The following is a 17,433-nucleotide window of genomic DNA, read 5'->3' as shown; positions in this document are numbered from 1 at the left end:
CGTGCAACGAACGAACCTCCCATTTTCATGATTTCCCCCGCATCGCCAAACTTTCGCGCGAACAATACGAGCGAGTTATTCGTTGTCGCGTTACCAGAAAGTACAAAGAAACGTTTCTTCGATAGGGCCTCTAAATGCGATGCGCTCGAAAGACGCTTGAAAAATATGTACCGTCTCGTTTGAAAGTCTGAAATAATAAGCGACGGGGCAGGATTCACGGAGTGGCGGGACCAGTAATTAACTCGTAAATAATTACGATAAAAATGACAAAGCGCCGCTAAAGAAATGCTTTATCACCACGGCAAGGGAGGACTTTCTCTCCAGCAAGAATTTCTAAATCTTCTTGCCTCTACGAGAACCCTTTTCAGTCTCCGTATACCAACGAGGACCACCGTCCTTTTCTTTCTCTCCCTGATACAACGCCGTTCCACTTTATCTCTTTCGCTCCTCGCCTACCTCTCTTTGTTTCTTCCCTTCTTCCCAGGCAGGACCCTGCACGTAATTAAGAAATCTCCGTGGAAGGCTCCGAACCACCGTTTGGTCGCTACCACGGGTTAAATTAAGTCTATGACTTATTCAAGTTTTATCTACAATTGCCAGGGAAGGAATTACCTTCCAGTGGATTTACTGCCGTCTTTGTAATCAAATGACACGCGCAATGAAATACATAGACGCGAAACGTCGATATACAGCGACTGTTGACGTTCCCGAGATGACCAAGCCCTACCGATCCGGTATCGTCCGAATCTCTTGATTCTAGAGATATTCGTTTCGTATCGAACGAGACCAGTACACCACTGTTCACATTTCGTACAAACGATCTTTTTATTCGTAGTGCATCGAGTGTCTTCCGCGTACATCGGTGCAGCAGTGTAAACGGACCTTCACGCGAGCCCCCCGACCGCGAATAAGACATTAATCGTGGCTCGACGAGACGGTGAAGGCAGTTTGTAACTGACGGTAAATGCGGACCATCCAGGGTTGCCGGGAGCTGGCGAGAATCGCGTGTCATTTGTCCGTTGATCTCCTGCGGCTGGGAACCGGCCAGGTGCGAGTTAGTTCATCCACGGTGCTGCTTTTCTTACGCGGAAAAATTAGCGCCTCCCTCTACGCTATTCACCGCCCCCGAACCACCATTCTTGCCGTTTATCCACGGCTGGAGGCACGAGATGAGAATTAGGCAGGTCGTTTATCGGACGAGGGTCATTTAGAACCGAATGCCGCAGGCCATTTTATCAGAGATCATTAAATCGCCAAGGATTTGTGCAAACGTTCTCCATCATTTGGATATTCCATGAGCTCCACTGTAACCACTCATCGAATGACAATGAACACAAATTCCAGTCAGTATAGTAAAAATACTCTTCAAAATTATACGTTCGTCCGAACTAGTTTAGCGACTTTTCCCCGAGTTTCGCAAAAGCGAAATTATACGCGATTCCGTCGGTCAATTAAACTCGACGCCAGCGGCCTTTCTGTCGCGCACAAGTGCACCTAGGAATGGAACCACGCAGCAGGAGTAATAATCGTTACAAAAGAGAGCCAGAGACGCATAGCGTTTCGTTGTTTCGCAACTAAACTCATAATCTCGCATAAGCTTGCAAGCTGGGCTTTCCCATGCGAATTTTCTCCGAATGTAAGGGGCTACACGTCATTAACAACCACGACGCAAACGCCGATATTTCCAGCAAAATTCTCGTACCGTGCTTCGAGTGACTCTACTTCTTCTCCGTTCGAGCGATCTTTTCCGTAAATTTGTCTACCGAATCGTATTTCATGACGCATATTCAAGAAGTTTAATTTCATTCGGGCTGGCAGTGTACGTTTCACGAACTTTCGAGGGTCTAATCGCCTGGAAGAAGTATAGAAGACGTTGTAATACCTTATTCCCCGTACGAATCTCGTACTGCACATTGATCCTCTTAAATTCCCATGTAGTCTCCGTCTTGGCATTAGCATATTATCTCCCCCCGCAACCTCCTTCTCAGGCACGCTGCTTCCTCGTTCCCTAGTTCTACCCCCTTCAACCCTCTGATTCGCGGGGGACTTTGCAGACACTTGAGAGTTTGTTTTAAAACTCAGATAATCGTTTCGAACTCCCTTCCTCTGTTCCCCCCTCTTCGTCACACCCTGCTCTCGTTCTCTCGTGCTCTCTCTATCTCTCTTCCATTCTCGCGCCGCGTTTCGCTCTCTCCAGCGGGTCCCAAGGGGAAAATTAGATCAAAATAAGACTTCTCGCGAATTTTTAAACGCGTTACAGTTGCCTCCGTTGAGAGGGGAGATTACGTCGCTGAAACGAAGTTTGTCGCGACGCGATAAAAACGATTCTAACGATCTCGAATCGATTAGAACTTCCGCCCTCGAACGTCTTTCCGAGCGTTTCTAAAGACCCGGGTGACACTTTTGATGGATGGCCTGAGAACCTGTTTTCAACGATCTCTTCCAACGGTAGCAGTCATGGGTAAACCTAGAACGGTTGCCTGAACGATGCGTCGATGGTAATTGAATTTATCGAGGGACATGACCGTCGTATTTTCTTCCATTTTCCTTTTTCACTCCCCATTACCTGTTTACCTTGGATCGCCTCGCACGCTCGAGTTATTCGTAAACGCCACACGCCACGGCAGGGCGTTATTTACAAGAGCCGAACGAGAGATCCTACGGAGCTCGGGTACTATAGCCGAGAAAGATTGGGACAGCTGTCTGTTCTCAGGCAATCAGAAAAACTACCGCTCTCCTTCTCCGCTCGAGGCAACTTCGCCATTCCCATAGCCACGGCTTAAGAAAAGCGTCAGGGCGGCAGCTGCCTCGACCGGGACGAGAACCCTCTTCGCGGTTTTTAAGAATCTTAACGCCCTTCTCGTTCTTCCCTCTTGATTTCGTCAGGCCGAAACAGCACCTCCGACACTTTGCATTTCGCCGCGATGTCTAATTCCAACAGCCCGGTATTTCACCGGTCCGGTATCCGTTCCTTGGGAACTCCCGTTGATCGCCGTCTTGGACTAATCCGTTTCTCGCGATCTTTTTATCCGACTCGAATGAAACGTTTTCGGCGATACCGTTCACGGATGGTTGAACAACAGAAGCAACGTTTCCATTGATAGGGGAAGCTATAACGGATAGAACATCCGCCCCCTCCGAACAGACACGACTCCGAACATGACAGAGTTTCACGTTCGTCCCTGACAATTAACGAGAGACGACTCGTGATCTGACATTATCTACCGCGTCAAACTCGCACCGGAGACCAGCTGTCCCGACGATCGTCTTTTCCATTCAGATGCTAAATGTCACACCGACATTCACCGAGGAAATAGAACGGCCCTCGATGCTGGGTCGACAGACACCTTTGAGTATTCTCCGCGATCGAAGGTATTCACGCTCCACCAACGACATGTCGAGAGGGATCCATCAGGCTTAACGTAATAGATGCGCGAACGACATTAGCATGGCACGCCGATTATTGGCATTAGTCTACCGTCCCGTTATTTCGCGCATCGGTCATTTATAACCCTCGCAGCCGTAAACCCTCCGGTGAAATCGATATACCATGAATGGCTCTCTATTCACGGAATGATAAAGAATGAACCGGCAAAAATCGAGAAATTGTGAATTATTCTTTGGGAGCCACGCCTAATGACTTCGTAACCTCGGTTTCTACGTTTGCATTCGTAGGAGTAAGGAGAAAAATGTATGGATACATGCGTACGATTCTTCGTCCGCGCGAACTGATTTTAATTGAACCGAATACGGAACGCGCCCACGCACAAGGAAGCAAAGTCGCACGCAGGAGCCCGGCGCGCAAGAGCATGAACGCTTACGTGGTGGAGAAATAGAGTCGCAAGGGTTAGCAACCCCTGAATTACACGCAGTTCGCTGGCAGGCCGACCAAGGGGTGGAAATTTGCATATTATAAGTAGTACACGCTGCCGAGTCTGATATCATCAGACTCGGGGACCTCGTTATTCTGTGCATGCGTACAATTCGAGCGTGTGCGCCGGCAATCTAGGGTCTTCGACCAGTCTTAAAAGTTTGTCTTGAAACTAGCTTAAGCCGATCGGCCGATAAACGGGAACTGTTTAAACAGAAACGATTGGCGGAGGAAAGTGCAGACGTTAGCGGACGAAGAAATCTCTGGATCGAGGAATGTTTAATTTGCCGATGTTTATCGATAGGTGGCCGTCGATCGGTAAATATTGCACTTGGTAAATTACGGTACGTGACGTAAGCAGGTTAGAGGACGTAAACATCCGAGCAAGACGAAGCTGGATTAAGTAGATCGGATCCTCCTTGGGTCAGACACGACGAGGTCCTCCGTACAGCGGAGCTTAAGATATTGTTTCGAAGCACGGCTGTTGCTTTAAGATAATCAAGAAACCCAAACGGATTAACGCGACGAGTTCATAATTCCGACTCGTAAAGGGCTCCTTTCTGCTCGTAGCTATCGTGGAACTTTCCGAACAACGCTATGCGATATTCCTTTCCAATTTTTCGTTAGAAGTGCATCAGCCAAGAATTTCAGAATTATCGAGCATTTATCAAATTTGACTTTTAAATGCTCTTCATTCGAGCTTCCCTCGAGCGATCGAATCCGTCGACGAATGCCTTTTTCCTACATCTGATATTCGGATATAACCGTCGCGTACGTTCGTTAATGGTACCAACTCGATTATTAATCGTCAAACGATAAATTTAACTCGCTCCCTTATATTTTGCTCCCGGTCCGAAAATATTTTCCGCGTCGATGGAGCAGGTTCGTCGCTTGCGCAAATTTCAGTCCGTAATTCCACTTAAGACACCGGCGAATCCTTGTTCAAAGAGTAAATTCTTTCGCACGCTCCGGCGCCGCTCGAGAGGATGGATCGTTACGGTATGCGATGAGGCTTGCTTAACGGGCGAGCTTAATTAATAAGGACACGCGATATCCTAACTCGTAAGACGATGGCAGGGTGGTAAAGCATAGCTGAAGCCTCGAGGGAGTCCTTTGTTGTCGAGAGGGTCAGGATGAGCGACCTGCCACTTTAACCCACCTTAAGGGGTTACGTCTTGAGGAGTTTTGAACCTTCCGGAACATCCGATGATCGTAATCTTCCAAGATTCAAAGCGGTCTGGGCAATGGTACGCGTGGAAGCGATACGCTTGTATGGCCAGCATGCGGATTTGCGATGAGGCGCGTTATCGATGACCGCGTTTGTAGCGATATCACTGTCAAAGGATGTCAACCGCCATTGTATGTATAGAATTGCTCGTACGTCGCCAGACAAGTCATCGGCGATCAAATTATGCGACGGTTTCTCCATATATTAATTATACAGGTTGTTCGATAACTGGCGGTACAAGCGAAAAGGGGGCGATTCTACATGAAAAAACAAGTCGAAAATATAGAATAAAAATTTTTCATACAAGGCTTCGTTTTCGAGAAAATCTGCTTTGAATTTTCGCCGGGTACGGGTGTATATTTCTAGAGAAAAAATAAGGCGTTCATCTTCGAGTATTTACTCTTTTGATCGATAAAAGGAATAAATAAATTTTGAATTACCTGTGGTTGAAGGTGCGTCACTTGCCTCTTAATCTGTGCCAGGGTCGCGGTTGGAGGCGGATGCACCGCCATGTTTGCAAAAACCAGCCTCTCCTCGTAATCGTACTCGCATAGTATTTTATTTTCGTACAAATAATATCTGTCTCCGATGCAGAATCTGCAAAGAAAGTCAAGAAAAATTGTTACAATTATTGCCGCGATTATTATGATCGATAAAACCAGAAACTGGCAAGGATTCGGAGAAACTCCGTCTAAGGGTTGTCGAGGTAGGCGGAGTAGTAAAGCGTGCTAATTCCTTTTAAGGCCGCTTTCCGTTCCACCCCCGCCGAGGAAATTGCGAGAAAATAAAAACAAGCAGCGAAACGCTACCGTTGCCGTCGCTTCCGAGAGTGTCTTGGAGGTTCTTTAAATGTAAATTTCCACTCGATTCGCAGACGCTACATCGTACTTGGATTACCGCCGAGTCCTATTCCACCCGAACACTTTCCGATTCGCGCGCAAAATTCTGATTCGTAATCGAAGCCTTTCGCCACCCCCCCCGGGGCAAAAAATAATCGCGCGTTTCGTTATCGCAAATATTTTTCACGTTTCGCCGTTAACTCAAACGTAGAAAAACATCGTACCTGTGCAAATGTTATCGTTGCGAGAGTTTCAAGCGTCGGCGCAATGCATTTTAAAATTCAACGTATGAAATCCACAGGATTTTCTAATAATCCGACGCGGTATACGCTGCCATGGCATATACGGCAGATTTCGGAATGGTGGCGAAGTATGAACGTGCTTCGCTTGCGATATAAGAGAAATAAGGTTGCCGCGAGGGTTATACGGATCGACCAACTGTCGCCCCCCGATGGGCGCGAGGGATGCGCGGGCGTCCGCCTCTAAAATCAAAGATTTCGCGTTTTTCCTTTTTATTGCCGGCTTAAAAGTCAATTTTTTCTCGAACCGCGCGCGCCGAACAGGGCGCGTTCTCTTCGGATGTCCGCATAAAGGACGATACGCCTAAAATGCTAAAGAGCCACTGAGGCGAGGATCATAAGGGTGGCTGGCTTCCAACGAGCACAATAGATCCAACGGGGGACTCGAAAATCGTTTTGTCAGGCTACGCGGACTCCTTGAAATTCTTGTCAGGTGCCGTGAACATCGCTCTCCGAGTGTTATACATACTTCGCATCGACCGCGATGGAACGAGCATGTTCCCGCGATTTGTCTCGCCACGATAAAATGCCCAGAGCCGATTGCTTCCTTATTCTTTAATTCCGTAACACCCTAACGAATCGCTCCTCGAGAAATTGTATTCTATGTCTCCCGTACATGGAAACTGCCGCAATTTGTAATTACAGGGAGGGGGGGGGGGACGACAGAATCGTTTACATATTTGCGAATTGCTTGTAGCTCGATTTAAATTCTCCGAGACGTCGGCGATCCGTCGCCGAGGTTTGTAAACTTCGGGTGGGTGTAAACGCGGAGGGTGTATCTTGGTATCGTAACTCGTCGGTGAATAATAAAAGCATTTTTTCGGGGAGGGTGGGGGGCCCCCCCCGCCAGTACATCGGGTACATACGGGCATTGCGTATTCAACGGATGCTCTGTCCCGTGCTGGGATCCTGTTTGAGTTTTATGTCGGGATTTCTGCCGAGTGGTTTATACCGGCGCTTATGTAAATTCAGACGTGATTTTTTTCAACACCTACCGGTCTACCCACCTGCGCGGCTATGCAGGACATTTGCAGCATTCGAAACGAGCTGCGCTGCCCTAAACAACGTTACGTAACATCGCGACGAGACGTACGTATTCTTGCCACCCCTATTCTTGTTTCGCGTTCAGTCAGAAACGGTCGATCGGTTTCCAATATGCGACGCGTTGTTACGACGGTGCCACGATCGAGTCGTATCGCGTGGATGATTTAGCGTCATCAAAAATGAATCGAGATGGCATCTGTTCGTGTTCGTAACCGACATCGCGGTCGGTGATCACCCTTCGACATTCCATTCTTTTAATTCTCCGATTTCGAAAGGGCGAGAGAGTACCAGGGAACGGACAGGAGCGGTGAATGGAAGGAGAAGAAAATAGAAGCGAGAGAAGCGGAGAGCGATCGGAACATCTAGCATGGACCGCCATAAAAAGCAATGCTCCACCGTAACGGGGTACGATAAGTGCCATGGTGCGAAGTAAAATCGATCCCGGGGGCAGCCTCGAATCGTGCGCCATAAAAAGGGAACATTAGAGAAAGAGAGAGAGAGAGAGAGGGGGGGGGGGAGGAGAAACGCGACGGAGAAAGAGAAGGAAGCAACAAGATCACAGCATAATGGTGTTGTGATTTTCCGACTAGATACGCGATGTAGATTGCGTCGAGGTAGCGCTAAACGCTTCAGACATTAGTGACGTTAACGTGAACTTCGAATATGGTTCGCGGTATTATCCTCTCGTGGTATAATTGAGACGAGTTAAGGATTTACGAAGTCCCAGGTTCGTTAATATTTTTGGATGCTGAGGAATATCGGGGATGAGAATGGTACCATCGACAAGGATAGAACGCGAACCGTTAACCGTTTTCCGTGGCGTAACTTTGACTGTTGCTAAGTCGAGAGGAAGCCTCCGAGATTCGCTGGCAAACAGAGTACGAGACTGGAGGGTGAGAAACCCCAAACGGCAACACTTCGGTGGCAGTCAAGACCAGAGGTAGGGAGGAGATGCAACGACGGCGAGAAGGTCGCAAGGAATAAATTTTCTACTCGATCACCGAGTCTCTACCCAGACAGAGAGAGAGAAGATCCAGAGAAAGCGTCTATATTCTTGGTAGTTGGTGGTGCTCCTACTCAATTTGCATCAAACTATGGAGGAACAACCGCTCCTACCTTCGCTACACCACACTGGTTCCTCGCGGAGCTGCCGTTCTAGCACCTGACGGAGCTGTACTCTCACCCCTTCGACGTTCTACAGTGGAGACTAACGCGTTTAGTAGAGACTCGAACCCCTAATCAGATCTTCCGACGGCACGGGGGTTTCTAAGGTGCTGCTAAGTGTGAAGTTAATGGAGTCAAGACGTTGCTCCTCCGTGCCGAGACGTTTGCTCGATATAACTCTAGGCATTCTGCCGACGAGGAACATTTTTTCGGAAAATAGGGGCTTGAAATCCGAAGCAACACAGAAACGAACAGCCTTTCGCTTAAGTATAAAATTGCATCTCGGATTGGCGAGGAATAGGCGATACGATTTTTATACCAAATTCACGGTTATACACAAACGAATTTAAATAATATCATCTGGTCGCAGAGCTTGTCCGCCGTCGCGACGTTTCATACCGTGATGCTTTATTTCGATAATGGCTGCTTACCTAGCGCGTTCTCCTGTTAATTAATTCAGACTGTCGGGGTATCAGGGAACTGTGACGCGCTAATTCGATCAGAAGTGAATTCGCTCGCTTCGGTAGCGAGGGCTCGTCGTCGGCGCGTTTGGGGGAAGTGCGCTGCCTTTGCTTCCAAGACAGATTTACCCCTGCAGACAGTTGACGTCGCTATCTAAATGTCGCTCCGGTGCCGGTGGCGCGTCGGAATGCCACTCGATAATACACAACGCGGCGTCTCGAATCGCGACTCATTGTCTGACCGTGCGTCGGAACGGTGACGTGGAAATGTTCACGGGCTCTACGTCATGTCACGCGTCCCATCGACGTCGAACGGAGCGAGAGCCTGAACTCGAGAATCGGGAACGGACGCGCGTGATTTTTTTGGTAATTACCGGTCTGATATCGCTCTGGCGAGCTCGTATCGCCGGCATTATGTCGACGAGTACTTGTAAATTCGTAAATGGTAAATTACGTTCAACGCGTCGTCTATCGTACGCTCTTCTGACATTTTCGAAAACTTTCTGTTACCGAGTTTATTCGCCATTCCGGTTGAATGCTCGGCGACGAAGCACGCGGCGGCGGCATTCGTCTTTCTATTAATTTCTATGCGGCGTGAAATTACGCGCCGGCGACCCTAAGCTATATTAATAACGCAGATTACGAAGGAAATTAAGACAGCGATGGGCCGTTGATACCTTGAGAAACGCGGCTTTGTTGCCGCGACCGAAAGGGGTTGAAGCGGCGAGATGAGGTCGTGATATTTCTACGTGGCACGCTCGGTGGTCGCGTCGTCATCGTCGGGACGCTCCTTAATGACGCGTCTTATCGAACAATTGAAACGCATTACTCTTCGTTCCACGGAGGAAAAAAACCATTGTCATATTTTTTTTTCTCCTGAGATTCCTCGGGTGCTTTATATCGTTCTTACGGTTTTCCTTGTCGATATACTTCGACGTTATGCTAATACGAGTCCGCATTAATATGTAACGAGCCACGACAGGAAAGAGAAACAAACGTTATCGTAAATACACGAACGAAGAGTGGCTGCCGGTGTTCAGGTTCAATCGACTCTTCGTATCGCGAATCGATCGGACGGTCACCCCCGTGGACTCGAATGAAAAAGTTCCGAGGCAAAGCGCAATCACATCAAAGATTATTTCCGCCAATAAAACGGAAGTTGAGTTTCGTCTGGGTTGCGGAGTAGGGGGTGTACGAATCGTTCTCGGTCGCGGAACAAGACGAGGGCAAGAACCATACTAAGAAAATGAGGAGAAGATCAGGAAGGGATGGGAGTGAAGCAAGAAAACATAGAACGGAAAAGGAAAGGTAGTAGCGAGAGGTTAACCGACGAGCTTGGCAATAAATCTACTATTCGCTCGGGGCTGGTACTTATCGGTTCTCCAGGATCAGCCACGACACCACCGACTGCGAGAAAAGCCTGGCGGGCTCTCATCTCTCGAAATTGACGCTCGCGTTCCAAGCGAGAGTCTCGTCAAGAGTTCCAGCTACGAACCGCGATTCGCCATCTTCCTCGATTGGTAACGAACGCTCGTTCCCGGTGGTGCAAATAACAGAAAACGTTTCCCAAACATTTCGCCACCGATAAACGATGGGAAGGAGACGGGGAGGAAAGGAAATCGCAACCCCGATTCGACGGACGATTATCTCCGTTTCACGGAAGCGTATTGACTGGATGCGCCAGCATAACCGTACGGATGGTCGACACGATCGATGCCCATTTCGAAAGGCTAAGCTCTCAATCTGCATAATTGCCAGTTAACGGCAACGAACTATAACACGCACGCATGAACACGCGCATGCACCGGACGCACGTGTACGTATGCCTATGTCGAGTCGTTCCGCGAATCTTCGATTTCAACGCAGGCTTCGTTCCGAAACGCTCGATGGTCCTCTGACCCTGTTGCCAATCGACGAAACAGTTCTCACATCCCAGGCGAGAACCGAATCAATGCGTATAACGCGGAAATCTGCCAATTATGGCAGCGGCAGATAATCGATCGACCAGCTCGTAAGCACGTACTCATGCTCATCGATGAGCATCGTCGAGAAGTACGCTACCGTACTCCATAATTCCAGCTAAACTCCGGCTAATTCGAATGGGGCTGATGCAGGCCGAGCGTATTCGAGAGGCCATACCGGAAGTGGAGGACCGTGGTCCGCTAAGTCGGCTCGGTCTACGAGCTGTCGAACCGTCAAGGGGAGCGGCATTAAACGCGAATTACGCTGCTACGTAAGTTTTCATCGTTAAGTAGTCTGCAACGGAGTAGCCGGTCGAGAGCTAAACTACCATCTCGGAAATCTTACATGTACCGATATCGAATATCGAAGTTACCGAACAACTGTAACCGTAACCGTGGCTGTAACCGGCGGGCATGTCGAGATTTCGTTTCTCTCGGTTCACCGTCGTTCCGTGATCAAGCTCCGGGCGCAGTAGTCCGGATCGTCGACGTAGAAAACTCGCGACAAGTCGGTCTGTCGTGACAACGTTTCAAAGGTTCTTCCCAAACGTCGACGACGATAACGCCAGCGAACGCGAGCGAGCGTGTAAAATATTTTGGAGAGTTTCTCGTTACGCAACAATACGTAGGGTTGTTATCGTTGTTAACCCTAGTCGACGGTGTCCGCGATTGGAAATCTCGTGTGTTCGCGTGCTATCCAAACAATTCGCGTTTACCATCGAACGCCAAGGGAGCACGGGTAAACAAAATTCGTATACACGTGCAAGCAGTAAGTACACGAGGGATGTTCAAAAAACGCTAATTCAATTTTACGCACGAAAGAGAGCGAGCTGCCCTCGATGCATATAGCCGAGTGCTGTGGATGACAGGGATACCAACGGTGGTGTTGACGTTCCTGTAATTTGGCTGGAAAATATTCAAATCGTTTACGTAAATCCACCGGAAACTGCAGATTGTTTCGATGTTAATTCTGTCGTTAAAATCAATTTTGAAGCGGTACGCACGGTTCGCTTACACGACTCGTCGAGGCGTAATCGGAACGACCGATGAAAATCGAAGCATCGCGCTCCGATTTCATCGTTTTTCTTTATTTCGAGACGTGCACGCACACGTAGAGTGTCTCGCGTATTGTACTCGTATAACGAATCGAGCGTATTCCGGAACGGATTTAATAAATTGCACCCTACGGCAGAATAATACGACCCCTCTCCGTGGAAGGGTTATGAATGTAAACCCTAAAATTAAGCCCACAATTAAAGAGATCCATTTAAGCGGGTAAAACTCATTAGATGACTTACCCGCCACGTTTATTCGAGTAAGCTTGATCGATTTTACTTTAAACCGCGTCGTAAATTAAAGCCACGCGGGATTAACCGCGACGGCTAGACAAATTTTTCGTACGCGCGTTTCAGGATACGTACGAGATTCGTCGAAATTCGAAGGTAGAATGCTTCGAAAGCTTAATTAACAAATCGGTCCCTTAAGAGTTCTCCGGCGCAGGACCCTGAACACGGATAATTCAAACTTGCGCGAGCCACGGTTTAATTACTAAATCTTGTACGAAGTTAGACGCAGGATCTCCCGAAGCAAACTTCTTGGCTTGGCTAATGTACGGGAAACCATGCTTTATGATCGCACGGCGAAACGCACGGCCTAATATTGAAATTGGCGGTAACAACGGAACCCTAGTTTCGTTAATAGAGTTCCTTGGTTTTGAAAAATTGGGGTAACCTCCTTATCCGGTAAGTTACAGGTCCGACGAGCAACGTTATCTCGCTTAGAGCAGCTTGTTTGACTTCTAACGGCGTCTCCTTCTGACCGGTAGCACTTGATAACTGAATATCCTAGGGGGCGAAATAGAGAGAGAGAGAGAGAAGGAGAGAGAGAGAGAGAGAGTTCTGTTAGCGGGTTTAGCTAGCCTAATCCTTTCCGTGGGTCGGCTTTGCATTAAGCAAAGTCCATCAACTTGGCGTAAAGCTGGAGGAGTTTCGAAGACTGCCTACGGTAGGAGTATTAATGCGGTCTTATCTGATAAACGATGAAAATTTGATTTCGATTTCGACGAAGCCGCGGGAAGGCGCTTGGTTGAATCATCAACGGTAGAATAACAGCAAAAATTTTGCTTCTGTTGTACTTTTTCCCCCTCCTTCACGAACGAGCCTGTCGAACGTTAGAAATGAGAGGAAGAAGGGGGTTAATTCTCAGAAGCGAGGCAACGGCCATATTTCTCAATAAACTATAAATCAGCGAGGTCGCCGAGTAAGGTATAACGCCCTCTCTTATAGATCGCCTTTCTTCTTTCCTCTTCTCGGGACACATGTCTTTATCCGGTTCTACCCTAGCTCTGTCGTCATCCTCGTCTCACTTTCTTCGATTCTCTCTGCCTCTCTTTCCGTCGCCTTCCGAGTCACCAAGCCCCATTAATCTATGGTTATCTACGGCTTGCGCCGGATAAGTGCGTCGGAATGAGCCATTTCACCCTTGGGAGTTCGAATCCATTCTGTACCCTCGAAGAGAAGGCTATCCATAGACTGGCCCTTGGGCATCCTCTTTTACCCTCGTGATGAGGTGTGCAAAACTTTGTCTTTAACGAGATTGTAATGACAATATCGACTGTACGAGACGAGATCTTTTCGCTTCCGACCAATTTCGGAACTTTGTCTCGTTTCGCGAGAATTCGTAGCTAATATAAACGACGAGAACGCAAGGGGACGATGAAATTTGGTAACGTCAGCGAGTCGCCGTCGTTCAGTTTGTAAAGTCTCGTGTAACATCCGCGCCGGGTTCTCTCCGGCGGTGAATAATGCTTTCGGGTTATCTTTTCACCTTCGAGTCCCGTAAGTAAAGCGGTAAGCCACTCTTGGCTGCCGCTGGTCTGACCTAACGAACTAAAGAACAACTTTACTTTGCATGCGTTCGGGCAACCCCTGGCCCTCTTTCTCATCCCATCGCGCGGGGGCGTCGACGTCGGGTTTGCCCTTATCGTCGGGAAAGTTAAGTGGAAGAAAATGCGACTTCTAAAAATGGGGTAGATGCCGAGTAAAGTTGAAATTGATGCACTGGATGGGACCTTGAAACCACGAGGTTTACGTTGTCGGCGTGTTGCGCGCGACAACTTTTCCACGTTGCCTCGATGGATGCCTATCCATTATCATCGCCAGTGGAAGGCATACTCGAGAATGATCCACGAGCCGCACGAACACGAGAATAAGCGATATCGACATACCGCGACTGTCGCGAACGAACCGAATGGACAAGCTGTCTAGATGGTTGCGAGTTTACGTTCTCTCGGCTAGAGACGCTGTTATTGCAACCGTATAGTAACCGAATAGTCTAGGTTCCCGAACTGACGTTGGACGTGACAAGTGATATTATACCGAGTCGTCTAACTCCGCTGCAGCCCACCAGATACGAAGTGTCTGCCGCAGACGCTCTGTAACTCAGAAGCCAATGTGTTACGCGCGAACAGCTTTTGGATAGCGCCTTAGACCCATAGCGAGCTGCCTCGAACAGACGGCGATACATTGTTTCGTTGCGGAGATACGTCGTTTAACGAATAACCAACGAAACTCGTCGACGCCTACGCACGAGCGGAATCGTCGTACTACCACCCTGTCGATATGCAAATTAATTTTTCCATCTACCCGTATCGTCGATGCATTGTTTCGTTGTAACGCGTGATCGTGCCGTGGCACACGGAATGCAGATTATAAATCGCGACGGTCGAACCGGGAGGCGGTGGGGTGGACACCGTCCGATAAATTCGGATTTTATTATCGCTAATAACCATCCCAAATTATTGTCTAGTGATATTTACGCCGAGGCTAACCTCCACCGCCACACGTTCGAACGCTTCGTGCACGGACACTCGACGGTACCCACACATGGCTGTTCACGCGCGGGGGTGAACGCGCTTTTCGTGATCGTATTTTCGCCATTATTTACGCGTCGCGTGCATACGGTTCTCGCTTCTACGCGGGCTTACGAATGTTTATCGGCAAAAATTAACGGGCAATTTGTACCGGGCGCATTGTCGCTGGTAATTATTATTTTATCGACGGTCACGCGCGAGAGATCGCGCTCTCATTATTTATTGGCTGCCGCGTTCGATTCCACCGCCGACACCACCACCACCACCGCCCGTGTTCCCGCTGTTTTCGAAGAATTTGCTTAGCGGGCAAACGCGAATTCGAGCGATAGTATCGACCGCGATGTATTAAAACATTCGTCGCATAGCTTCGCCCGCTAATTTGCAATTAAACTTTTCTTTCCTCCGTAGAACGCGCTCCTGTGATTGCGTCGAACCAATTTACAACAGCCTTCGTGCCGATCGCTCAACGTCGATGCGTTCGATGTGTGGATACGCTCCTCTTTTTCCCTGACGTCGAAAACACTCGTTGACGTCTGTTCCTGAACGCGAATAATTCGTTTCGCGAAGTTTCCCAACGGTAACGTTGCCCAGCCGCGTACGGCAACGTGTCGCTTTCCATAATTGGCTAGGCTGATGCCAAGTCATGCGCGAGACAAAAATTACATTTCGCAGGACGCCGCGCGTTATTTATACGCGTACACACGGTACAGCGCGGATACAAATGATGTTTGTAAAACACGAGATCGGTCGACGTCTGGCCGGTACCATTGTACACAGAGCGAAACACGTTGACAGTTTACAGGGTGGCGGATCGAAAGGAATTCCTCTGGCAACTGGAGTCGGCAACAGCGATGGAAGAGTCGCGTTTCAAACACGAGCCACGTACCACGGATGCACTCGATTATATTTCGATTACGGTTATAGTAAATCTAAGCGGGGACGGGGGTGTAGATAGCCCGAGGGAAATCGCATTAATTTCTATAACGACATTCGCCGCGGTGCGGCAATTTCGGTATCGTTTTATCGGCGGCCACGTAACGCCAATACGTGTGCGTACGTGTACACATAAACGCTGATGTGTACGCATCGGTCTCCGCGCACACAGCTGCGTATCTGCCGTCCGCTTCAGCTAATTTCGTGTTTGCTCGATTAATTTTCCGCGTTTAACGGAATTTGATGTTTCGTTAATTATTCTGTCGTGCGCGCTTCACGCAGAGCGCGCACGCAGTCTCGCGTTCGTTCGTTACTTTTCCTCGCGGTTGCAACGTTCGTTCCTGCCGGAGAACACGGTTGCTTAATATCAACGATCGAATCGAGAACGAACGCAAACGTACTTTACACGCAATATTTTGTAAAGCGATGTATTCAAACACCGTTCGTGAGATCGAAGCGTGCGAAAGTAATATTCCAGAAAAAAAAAAAAAAAATTAAAATACCGTGTGTACGTTGTATGTACTCGAGGAAATAATTAAAGTGCACGAATAGAGATTAGTTTCTTGAAATGGTTTGCTTACAGAATGTAGCGCCGCGTACACACCCCTCGAACGTATTCCCAGCAGTTCCATTAACGCCATTAGCAATGCAGCAGTACAAGTACAAATTATTTATTCTTCGCGTTACGTACGGTGCTAGAACTTCCGAGAAAAATGAAGAAAGGATCTGCCACGCGACGAAATATCGAAATGGTCGGAAAACGCGAGGCATCGTTAAGGCTGCAAAGCTGACGTTACTCGGGGCGAACTAATCGCAAGTTGTCAGAGTGATATAGGGTACGCGCATACCATATACGAGAAGAGTTTAATGCCCCGTTTAAGCCATGCGTGGCTTACGTACGTCTATTTTCTAACAAGACCCCTAAACCGGAGATTAAGCCATCACTTTGCATGAGAGCCTTTCAAAAATCCAAGGCTTACGTCTGTCTAGGCGCCGACGTTGGCGCGAGCGTGACAGCTATTGCGAATTAATTCCGTTGACAGCTAATCGGAGCCTCTTGGTTTCCGATAACGGATACCTTACGTTGTTTTTTTCAGCGAAGGAAATTAATTTTCGAACTATGCTAAATTAGATTCTGTTTTTCTGTTTACTCGCGTTCACGGCGCGAATTTGCCCATCAAAATCGACGTTGACGTAACAAAAGGAAAGATTCCATGTAATCGCGTACACGCGGGCCAAGTTTGTAACATCGCGTAGCCCATTAAACGTATACGTGGTCTCTCGTTTGCTCAACCGTCGGCGGCGAAGGGTGCGGGGGTCGTAACGAGCAACGGTGTGGGCTCGCGTACACGTTAGCATGTGTGTATGCATTTACGTGCTACGTTGCCAATGATTTATGTATACCACTAATTACCAGCATGCACTGCACTGTTTTATCCGGCGATCATAGTTTTATTAGGCCAACCTGTGCATTGCGGTATTGTCAGCGCCAAAAGCACCGCTCGGTGAACAATCCGTGCCGGCTGCGTGAAATGTGCCACGTTCACGGACTTGTCCCGATCGATTAACGTTTCGCGCAAAGATTCCTGGGTATCGAGATTTAATATTGAGCTCTCTCGACTTTTGCTTTGTTTCTCGTTATTCCGGAAATCGCCGTCGGTTCGACGATAGCGATGTTTTTCTGTGCTTTCCAGTTTGGTTAACAAAAAATTGATTCCTAGTTTTCATTTCCTACAGTCGAATTATACGATACGTGTACAGT

The 17,433-nt window shown here is 48.3% G+C and overlaps 1 protein-coding gene across 5 annotated transcripts in view; it reads right to left on the bottom strand.

Moving 5' to 3' along the window:
• Window positions 1-17,433, bottom strand: part of LOC128887524 (LIM domain only protein 3-like) — a 77,566-nt gene that overhangs the window by 2,831 nt on the left and 57,302 nt on the right. For all 5 annotated transcript variants that reach the window (XM_054143532.1, XM_054143527.1, XM_054143530.1 and 2 more), the window contains exon 5: window positions 5,540-5,696. In XM_054143532.1, coding sequence (XP_053999507.1) covers window positions 5,540-5,696 — 157 coding nt within the window. The remainder of the gene's footprint in view (window positions 1-5,539; window positions 5,697-17,433) is intronic.

This window comes from Hylaeus anthracinus, unplaced genomic scaffold (genome assembly GCF_026225885.1).
Source record: "Hylaeus anthracinus isolate JK02 unplaced genomic scaffold, UHH_iyHylAnth1.0_haploid 11989, whole genome shotgun sequence".
Lineage (NCBI taxonomy): Eukaryota > Metazoa > Arthropoda > Insecta > Hymenoptera > Colletidae > Hylaeus > Hylaeus anthracinus.
This window is presented reverse-complemented; position numbering and strand designations above follow the sequence as displayed.